This window comes from Saccostrea echinata, unplaced genomic scaffold (assembly GCF_033153115.1).
Source record: "Saccostrea echinata isolate AGI-Se365-2 ecotype Australia unplaced genomic scaffold, CSIRO_AGI_Sech_v1 ptg000040l, whole genome shotgun sequence".
Lineage (NCBI taxonomy): Eukaryota > Metazoa > Mollusca > Bivalvia > Ostreida > Ostreidae > Saccostrea > Saccostrea echinata.
This window is the reverse complement of record NW_026889789.1, coordinates 1,416,354-1,427,500: the sequence shown is the minus strand read 5'-3', so window position 1 is coordinate 1,427,500 and position 11,147 is coordinate 1,416,354. Positions and strand designations below refer to the sequence as shown.

The 11,147-nt window shown below is 31.5% G+C and overlaps 1 protein-coding gene across 1 annotated transcript; it reads right to left on the bottom strand.

The window, feature by feature from the left end:
• Positions 1-1,832: 1,832 nt before the first annotated feature.
• Positions 1,833-8,683, bottom strand: LOC133200497 (RNA-binding protein RO60-like). Its single transcript, XM_061336286.1, has 2 exons — positions 8,427-8,683; positions 1,833-3,360 (listed from the first exon to the last, which is right to left on the bottom strand). The coding sequence occupies exons 1-2, from the start codon at positions 8,681-8,683 to the stop codon at positions 1,833-1,835; spliced, it is 1,785 nt and encodes a 594-aa protein (XP_061192270.1).
• Between the last annotated feature and the right edge of the window lie 2,464 nt (positions 8,684-11,147).

The window sequence follows — 11,147 nt, the reverse complement described above, 5'->3', positions numbered from 1 at the left end:
AGAAAGATTGAAATTAAGAAGAAGGCTTCCTGAGGAAGTGTAGATTGTAAATTGTCAAAATCATTACAACAAGAGGTTAGGGTTTAACCACAATAGGGAATGAAAATTAAACATTGGATGTATTGAAATTTCTTTTAAAATAATGCTACTAAAAGTATGCTTGTGCACCCTCAAAAATAACGTCTGATGACCTTTTTTTTTTTTTTTTTTTTTTTTTTTTTTATCTTGCATGTCAAGAAATTTTGGTAGTTGACAGTGTCACACCAACTGAAAATGTTTCGTTGTGCCCCCTCAAAGTGAAATTGCTTCCTACGGGCATGATATGGACGAACTGCAACAATATATACCGACGGACGATAATATGCTATGGGAAATGCACAATGTCGCCCGCGACAATACGTATGTATAGGACAACAATATGTACCCGCAAAATCGCTCTTCATGAAATAGCCTATTAAACACAAGTCTGTGTGATTTACGCTCCATTTAATGTACATTCATAAAACTATTATAAAAAATACCTCATGCAACTCTAACCGTGGGGCGACAATATGTGCAGTCACGGTAGGCACATAATGTCGCCGGCGATAATATGTATATTTGTAACTTTTCAGCCGCGGCGACAGTATGTACCGATGGACGACAATATGTGCAGTGAGAGTAGGAACATATTCTCGCCGATGACAATATGTACAGAAAGACAATATGAACGACAATATGTTAGCTTAAAAATTCAAATCTTTAAATTTCATTGATTTGCCTTAAGCTGTTTGAATTTTGTGGAGCTAGCTCAGGAATTTTTTGATACCAATTCGTTGGTCCCCAAAACGCAGTTTGGTAACGTATTGTTTTTACTTTGTTTCGTACTATTATAATTATCCTTCCTGTGTACATCTTTGTCTGCGAGTGATCTCGAAAACTACTCATTCGATTTAGGTGAGATCTTAAGGTTCATGAACTTTTCATGGAGATTTTCTGAATAAAAACTTTTTGTGCGCATGCTCTCACGTGCGTGTGTATGCGTTAGTGAAATTATTGATATATGTAATAAAGTTGCAGCTTTTAATATTACTATAAATATTATTGATGCTTTGAAACTAAGAAAAAAAGATACATTTGTATTCTAGACAATACGACATAGTAAAATAAGCGAATCACGTGCATGCACTTGTGCTTCACTTTGGTTGGCTGACTCAAAAATCACAATAACTGACATGATTTTGACCAAAAAAAAAAGATAAATTCCAGATATTTGGATATTATATAATGTTCTAAAATACGTGATATACGGATTTCTTGAAAACACGCGTATGCACGTGTGCTGTAAATCTGATGAGACTGAACTATAAATGGCTATAACTTCCATTGGTTTAAACATTATAGCGTGGGTTTTTAAACGTAGATACTAGGCATTATTGGTTTCTACATTCCGTTCTATTCATATTAGATGAAAAGACATTCGAGTACGCGTACGTGTATAAAAATTAATTAACAATGAATGGGGTAAAAAAAAAAAAGATGGATGCTTACAGATCACCATTGAGGTTTGTACATTCCAGATTTTTTATGATTACAGATACTGAACGGGGGTGCACGCTATATGCAACTATATGTATTGTGTTTTCTACTACATATAAACATTACTATTTTTTTAAAAAAAATTTCATTTATTTACTTAACAATTTCGAAAACAAAGTCTTATTTGTTTAAAAAAAATCAGATACTGGTACAACAGAGTGTACCCATGCAAACATAAACTTAATTTTATCTAAAATATTCATTCACTTTTATATCTTATTTAACCGTGTAGATGTCTCTGTATCTATATTTCATCAAATAATTCTTTTGGCAAATTCATTTATTATTTTCGGTACATGGGAATCAAATCCTGAGACTGTCAAAGTATATTGATCTTCGATATCTCCAACAGAGTGTCTAGATGATGCCATTTCGCAAACAATAAGCCGTGCATCTTTCTTTCCTGAAGATTGTCTATAAAACTCTACTGCTTGTGCAGGATGCACATAACCTAGAGATTTATCAGAGCTTGTGAAAATCACAAAAACATCAGCAAGCTTTCGTCTTTCTATGGCATATTTGAATGGAAGAGAAGCATCAGATACTGAGGATCTATACTCGCTTATTTTTTCACGAATCTTGCATTTTAGATCATCAAATGTGTCATTTGGATTGACATAAATAGGCAAATATTCATCATTTGAAAAGAGGATAGTCTCACAAAAAGACTCAGTTCTTGTGGTTAAAATCATCATAAAGATAGCAGCATCAAGTGAGGAAAGACGCTGTATGTCATCCTTACACATATTCTCAGTCAAAAGCATGTCACATGTCACATCGACAGCCAAAAGAAAACGTTTTTTGGTCGGCATGATGTTTGAAAAAGAAACGTAGAATCCTTCTTCAAGAGCGTCAGCAATATGAGGACAAACTGGCCAACTCAAATTTACATTCATTGCCATTCCTTGTTTGTACTTAATAAGTGCCACAAAATAAGCATATGGATGAATTTTTGCTTTGCAAATAAGTTCCTTATTTTTCAATTTGTCAGTTATTAATTGTTCTTCAAATGATATTTCATTTAAAGCCTCCCGTTTCGTTCGAAATAGGTTTAAGCTGGACATCTTCCCCAGATTTCTCATCATTGCCGTCATTGGCATATGCTTAATAAGAGCTTTCCACACGTCTTTCTCATCCAGAAAGCAAGTTGGAATATGTTCCCGAACTAACCTATACTTTAGGATGAGGTCCACAATAGTGTTTATGTTTTTTGATTTTTTTGCATCTTCGACTTTGTCAAAGTAATCAATAATTCCGGCCAGAAAAGAAGTGCTAAAATGCGTTTTCTTTCTTTCATTGTTGATAAAATCGCTCGAGTCGGCAAAACATTTCCCTTTCACTGCAACCGCAATAAGGTATTTTAAAGCAGGGTTTGTCTCGCTGACTTTGGGATGTGCTAGCCGAATAATGTCTCTGTGAGTCCAACCACATCTTTTCTTGTATTTTGTCAAATATTGAGCTAAAAGCATCAATTTTTGTTCCTCCATTCCAAAATTAATATACCAGTTGCTGACTGCCTTACGATGCTGTCTCCCCCATCCTTTTGAGCAGTACTTTTCTTTACTGATTTCCTTGCAATAATCAATAAAAAGAAATAGATGAGTTGGTATCCTACACACATATGGCAATGCACGGTACCCAGCACGTTTTGTTTCAGGGTCATTAGATTTGCAACAGCATGCTAATGCGAATAACAAGGTGTCCTGTCTATATGCACGACCTTCTTCCGAGAAATCTCTGATGAATTCAACTACCTTTTTTCCAAAGCCATCTTGGATCAATCTATAAAAAAATGAAACACAAAAAATGAAATATTACTATTATGCGGTTTTTTTTTGTTTTGTTTGTTTGTTTGTTTTTTTTTTTTTGTATGATAAATGGTCTTTTACGTAGAGCTGCTGTTCGACAACTGTGAAGTTTTTCAATGATTTTTAGTTTTTAAGTTTGCTATTTCAGTACAAGATCGTAAATCAGTATAATCATAAATCAATATTGTTCATGACATTTGTTTTAGTAAATTGTGTATACAGTATGTTATTTAACGGCTTACTTTAAATAATTTATTGTTAACGTTAATGCCTTTTTATATTTTGTTTTCAACACCACTCTCCTCTGTAAAAATAAATTTTACTTAAACAAATGCATCAAAAGGATATATAGATGACACAACAAATGTAAGACCAAGGAATAGAACAATATACAATATACAATAAAATCTCTCTCAATCGGCCGGCTACCAGACCGAATGAAACGGCCGATTTAGAGCGGTGACCAAATAACTGAGAATTAAGCACATGTTATAGTTCTTATGAATTATTGACGAATATACATGCATTTCTTGTTCGTAAGGTCAGCAATGCAATGGATATTCCATACACAAATTCCTATTATTTCACACTTTGAAAACAAAAAGAATTTTATAAAATGAATTGTAATAAATTTCTCTTTTTTTTTTTTAAATTTTTAGAATAAAAACTTATAAAACATATAAACTTCTATAAACTTAAAAAAAAATACATGTACTGAAATAAAGGAATAGTTTACTTAATAAAACCATTCAGTTTGAACCTGGTGGTCAATAATTGGCGTCTTGTATGATTATTGACTGACTAAAAAAACTACCGGCTTCTTTTTGTAATTTACGTCAAAAGACTGAAATTCATGGTAAGTATTCTGTTATGAGGATAAATCCTAAATCTTCTTGAAATTACTTAATTCTAAAATAAATATATGAACAGAGAGATATGAAGTGTTGCCTTATTTATTTACGTAAAAAAAAAATCATTCCTATCTACAGACATTCTATACATAGAGAAGCTAACTCTATCCTTAGGGACAGATAACATTCAAAATTTTGGGGTTTTTTCCACCACAGTGTAAATTTCAGTTAATGTCGTGAAACCTTACAAAGATAGACTTACTTTCAGTTATTTTAAAGAGTGTATTTAGCACTGTTTGTCTTTATTTCAATTATTTTGTAGACTTTTCATTACATGTATGATTTTAGTCGCTTGACGTCAATATACGAACATATATTATGATTCTATGGATTCAGAGGCGGATCAAGGATTCACAAACCTTTCAAACTTGAACAGATTTAAACTGATAAAAACTTTTTTTTTTGGCAAAAAGAAATATTTTCTCGCAAATAGTATTTATTTAATAAAAAGTTGATAAAAATTTCATTGTGTACTCAGTAAGGTTTCTGTGCGGGAAAAGTTTTTTAAGTTATGAGATGATGGCGACCGCTATTAATTTTATAGAATGTGCTATTCGCGCAGTTCAGAAACATCGAAGTACATGTAGTTTCTTTCCCAACATTCAAAGCCCTATTTTAAGCAGGATAAGGTTGGAAGCACGTTACCTCCGCGCAACATTGATCTACAGAATATTTGTGGTTTAAGGATATACAACACACCTACCCCAAAAATTTCCTGTCGTTTAATTTTCGCTATTTTTGTATACCTTATACACGACAATATCTACTATGTGTATGTACATTTTGGTCAAAATCGTTCGAGCCGAATTTGGACAGGAAGTTCTTAAAGTTACCACCCTTTGGCTGATCATGAGTACAAAAAAATTTCAACCAACTAACTATAAAATCCCTTATTTAAAAATATTTAAGGTTAGCCTAGCTGTCAAAATTTGCTGAATCGTTCGTTTAACTATTAAACACAGAAACAAAGTGATTTTGTAGAGGTACACTTCGAGAAAAACGATTTTGAAGAATTTAAACTGAAAAACTATGGTTCATTTTTGCATTGAAAAATGCGTGATTTTCATATTATATATATATGAAAAATCTGTCGTTTGATTTTGAAAAAAAATAATTAGGTCTTGTAACTGATGATCAAAATGTTCTTGATATTTTTTTGAAAATCTCCCCTCCCCCTATCTCCGTAAGTTACGTTTCTCACAGCGTCTTTCAGACTTGGGACGAAAGCAATGCTATGATTCTACAAATAAAAATAAAAATTCCTAGCTAGAAAATATCTTTTACTTAAAAAAATGTAATGAACATTATATTTTTCACAAATATAAAACTTTAAATCTGAGATATCCTACTTGCCTTTACAATATGACGTCATAGTAAGCTGTATGACGTGATCTTTACAAATAGTGATTTCTTAATATCTATATCTTAAGTTTAATTTCAGGTCCAAGAAATGAATGGAATCATTCAAAAACATAATATTAACTAAATCATGTCGTTTTGGGGTGGTATGAATAGTTAAGTATTTATCACGGGGGTTAAATACCAAACCCATGACGTCATAACTATTGATCAAATATTTGCCGAGTGAAAATGAAACGTGACGAGAATTCATGTAAACAAATATATGAAATGGGAGTTTTAAAGCATATACCGTGGATGTTATGTGTAATTCATAAGGAATTAAAGATTATGATTCAGGTACGCTGATATATTCTTAGCATGTTTTCTTGTAATGAACACAGGCAGTGCATTGAAATCTCGATCAGCCTTTCCTCTGTCGCTCTATAACAACAAAGATGCAAAAGTTCAACACTACGCCGCATACTGTGAAACATAATTTTTGTTTGTATCGAAAGCTTGTATTCCATAGTACTTGGAAAGTGCTGCTAGAATCGTGTGGTTAACATAAATTGATGACAATTCCTTGATCGTATGTATAAAATGTAAAAATTTTGGTACGGTTTCATGCGAAACTTTGGAATATTTTTTTCTGTGTTTGGAGAGAAGGAATCCAGCAGCACTTTTCATGGTCCAGTGATGTTTTTACATAATTATTTTCACAAAAAGAAATGAATTATCCCCGGGGTAGTGTTGAACTTTTCACTTTTTCATTAAGGCAATTTTTCTATTTATAGACGTCACGTAGTGGAGTGCCTCTTTTAGCCCAAGACTGAATGATGTCTATACAATGGATAATAATAGTTAATGTTTTATCTATGGCTTTTCCGATTTATCAATGTTAAATTTTACGAAAAAAGTCTAAATTCGCCGAAATATGATCTGTGTACTGCCTTACCTTACCCGTGCAATTTCTGAAATTTTAAGACCCCCCCCCCCCCTCCATTCTTCTCTGCCATGCAGGACATTCGAACTTGATTAAAAAAAAAAAAAAAAAAAAAAAAAAAAAAAAAAAAAAAAAAAAAAAAACTTCGGTTACGTCTGCATAATATATATATATTTGGCATATTAAACTCCTATAAAGTAATGTTCTTCATTCATTTATACAGATTAAATATTGACTACTAATATTTTTTTGCTCTTCTAAATATTTTTTTTTTTATTTTTATATTTAATAAAACTATATTTTTCTAAAGAATTTATGACCACGTATCCGGTTTGGAGTTCATGCACACGTGCAGTTCAAACCTTTAAATGACTTCTACTTGAACTGAATATTATTTTTTTAAGTGAACCAACAGTGGCGTAAGTACAACTCTCTTGTGATGAAAATGGAATATATGTACATATAGGTTTTAAATCATTTCTGTTTTCAAACGAGAGGGATGCCCCCACCCCCACCCCCACCGAATATTGTATCCTTCTGTTGTTTCAATAAATATAAATGATGTATTTGTCCATATTAACTTCAATTGTACCAAATTGTAAATTATCTATCAATATTAAAATTATTCATGTGCCTGAATCATCTACAATGGTATCATCTACATCGGTATCAATCGTTTTGTTTTTTATTCGAGGAAATGCGAACTGAAACTGATTTTCTCAATGGGGTGCAACCGTTGTATTAATTTCAGTAAATAATTTTTCACTGTTACTTACTTTAATTTGTATAAACTTTGGCTTTCAGTTCTTGTGTTCCTTGCAACACACTGTAAATGTATCTGTGTATTTGTGAGGGGAAAAAACACAATTCTTCGGAAAACAGGAGAAATAAATCAGCTAAGGGGAGGAAAGACATGCACCTCTACATTTTTAGATCCAGAGTTGTTTTTCTTTGATCGGTGACCTGATGAAAACGGTAACTTTTTTTATTTATTTTTTTTTTCAAAGAAACGAAAAGCAAGAAAATGTTTATTTTCGTAATATGATAATATTTAGACATACCGGTAATAAATGTAAAGAACATTATATTTATCACAAATATAAAACTTTACATCTGCATTTAAATGAAGATGAATAAGCAATTTCTGAAATATATACGGGTAATATTTATTCTCAATGTTATGCGGCCGATTGTAACAGGAAAAAGCAATGTAGAGTAGCATGAACATTTTTTAGATTAAAAAAAAGCCTTTTTGTATATCATAAATACAATATTAAAGAATTAATTAACTAAATTTAAATTAAAGAAGTTCAAGGAACCTGTCTTTTTTTTTTCTTTTTTATGGAGGGGGAGATTTATTGCAATTGCGCAAATGATCAAGGATAGGATTTGGTATTCCTAAAGAAACCACAATAAAAACCTCAATTCTATTTTTTTTTTTTACATTAATTACATCGGGATCGCATCGCTCGTCATTTTGACGCTTCGTAATTTACGTCAAATTTAACGTTATGTTAAACGTTTTATTGACATCGCAAGAGTTATCTCCCCCAATGTGTTGTACGTCTTTAAATCATTAACAAACATGTGCAAAATAGAAAAATATGTCAAAACAAAAATCTGGAATGTTGTTAAAATATTATTTAATCATTTCTCGGCCGTTTATTACTAAACAGTGTAAATCATTTTTTTTAAATGACAGTGTGTATTTGAAAAGCAAGTAAATTACATCTTAAAGCATCTTTGTAAGAGATAAGTCTAGTTTAAACGTTGTCATTTTTGAATATCTTTACTTTTTTTCGATATTATGTGTAGCTTGGATTATTCTTTTACAGGAACACTCACACTGAAATACATGAGGCATCCTGTGAAGTGAATTCCCAGCTTTCGGTTCGATAAAACAACTTTGAAGATCCTAGTAATAGAAACCTAATCAACTGCGTCTCTAGATCCGTTTCGTAAACATAACCTCCAGCTTTGTTCTTTACTTGATGTTGTGATATACGGATACCCTGACTCTGACATTCGCTTGGATTTACTTGTAGTCCTAAAAATTCAGTCTCAAAAGCTTCGATATCACAATCTTCTTTCGCAGTCGCCATTTTTCTTTTATCCTTTGTACTTTCGTTTTGACGAAGTCGTGACCTTGCATACATTACAAGTGTATGCCTTGCTTAAAAACAGTTTCATATCTTTGTTGTATTTCTATGCATCTATATACATTTTCCTAATTTTCAAGCTTTCAAAATCTTTTATAATGTGATACAGAAACCTAATTCTGCGTGCAATTGAACATGTGTTAAAATCATTATGCCGTATGAAAAATGCATGTCAATTGAGGCAAATTATATTGAATTGATCTTACATTATTTATTCATTATTTTTAAATACATCATTTCTATTTATAAAATGTTTTTTTGTGCCTTTCAATAATTGTATATAACTGTTTTATGCAATACAAACAAGCAGGCAGATTTAGATTAAAACAAAATTCAAATCAGGCACCTTACTTTTGCATATAAGAATGTACTACTTTGGTGAGAACTGTTGCTCTGCTCAGAAATATCTACATAGAGGTTTGAATTGGACTGAAATATTTTTACATAGTTCTATATATATTCTACATATTCGTTTCCCTCTGAAATCTTATTTGTTGCTCTTTTTTTTTTTCTACAGAGTTGTACAAAAATTACGAATGAGAATGTAGAATATATATCTTTTTAAAAATGAAAGCATAGAAGGACTTCCAGATACACCCCGATCCCTTTCCTTTTTTTCAATATACCTACATGTATGTCTTATAAATTTAACGTCAAAATATTTTAGCACGATTCTGTTTTGTGGAACAATTCTTATGTTTACAATGTTCACTTAAATGTTTCCTGTTAATAGAACGATTTTAAAAATTATTTCAGGCATTTTATGTATTTGAAAGTACAATAAAAAATTATAATGTGAATTGTGAAATATATTGATCAGATTGCAGGAAGTTAAGGATACACTCGTTTTGAATACACGTGTTTTCAATTACGGAAACAAATTTAATATTTCAAATCAACGCAATTCCACATCATTCTTTGAGCTAAAAAAGCAGTTTGCTCGCCAAAATCATAGTCTTTGTCAAACAATGGTTAATGCTTTTATATTCATTTTAGCAAGTTTTGGAGTAAGCTGTCAAAAGGGGGCATGCACAGATAAATCGTATGTGTGTTTTTCTTTTTAAATTTTCATTTTAATATATCAAAACTCTAGGAAAAAATCCGAGCTACATGTAATTGGTTGCATCTTTTAGAATGCTATGTACACTGAATAAATTTTAACCATTTTTTCATGGCATGAAATGTTTGGATGGAAATGATTAAGGATTCTTTTTTACGTCAAGATTCGGTAACCCACTGATACGTTTGTTTGATTGACTGTATGTTGTTTACCGTTTTATTCGAGAATTTTTCACTCATATAGAGACCTTACCGTAAAACGGTGAAGGGCTTTGAATTCAGACCTTTACCTGACACCCAGGACACTTGAGCAGTGAGAGATCTTTATCGTGGCAACGTCAAGCGTGATACTGGGCCTCTGTTTTTAGGGTCATATCTGAAAGACATGACTTTCACTTCTAATGGAGAGAGCATGGTAATTGAACATTTACAAGCTAACGTCTCAGGTTTTTATCAAGTTGGTACGATAAAGAACCCTCACTGCTCAATGGCCTTGAGTGCCGAGTATAGGTCTAAATTTGAAGCCCTTCACTGGCATACGGTGACGTCTCTATATGAGTGAAAAATTCTCGAATGGGATGTAAACAACATACAATCAATCAATCAATCAATCTTGCATTAAATTCCAAATGAAAAGATTCCATCACTATTTTTTCAACAGCATAACATGTCTGCACACTAAAAAAAACCCGGAAATTATACATCCCTATATATATATATATATATATATATATATATATATATATATATATATATATATATATATATATATATGAATTAAATTTGTATTAATTTTATGTATACATTTGATTACAACTATGTCATTCACTTTCCTTAAATGGCATAATGAAATACTCGGTTGCAAGATACACTGTAAATTGAACTTGTTTTTAAGATTCACTATTATGCTTCTTGAAAATATAAGCCTTTTTTCTCTCTAAATTTTCTACTATTCTACGTATATTTTTTCAGCGAATATGGATGTTGCGCCGGTACAATTTGGAACGCATCCCTAGGAAGATGTACTGGTAATGAGTGTAAATGGAATTACCAGAATATTTAATTTTCCTATTTAAAACCAAACCAAATATAACATTGGATAATAGTGCATGTTTAATAAGGAAAAGGTTACTAATTAATCTAACGCTATAAACTATAATCAATATTAAACCGTAATTCCACACCATACCCTCCGCAAATATACATGTATACAAGCTAGTGAATTTCTTCATAACATTTTTTAACTGATGTAAACCAAGTAAAGACAAAGTAAACTACGTAATTTTATTATATACTTAGTATCAAATAATTTAAAGGATTTTTTTTTTTTTAACATTACGATTTGTCT

Excerpts from the sequence above, each read along its gene's own strand:
- LOC133200497 (XM_061336286.1), bottom strand. The coding sequence starts at position 8,683 with ATGGCGACTGCGAAAGAAGATTGTGATATCGAAGCTTTTGAGACTGAA. Across the intron at positions 3,361-8,426 it reads GATGCCTCATGTATTTCAGT|ATTGATCCAAGATGGCTTTG; the intron begins GTGAGTGTTCCT and ends ATTTTTTTATAG.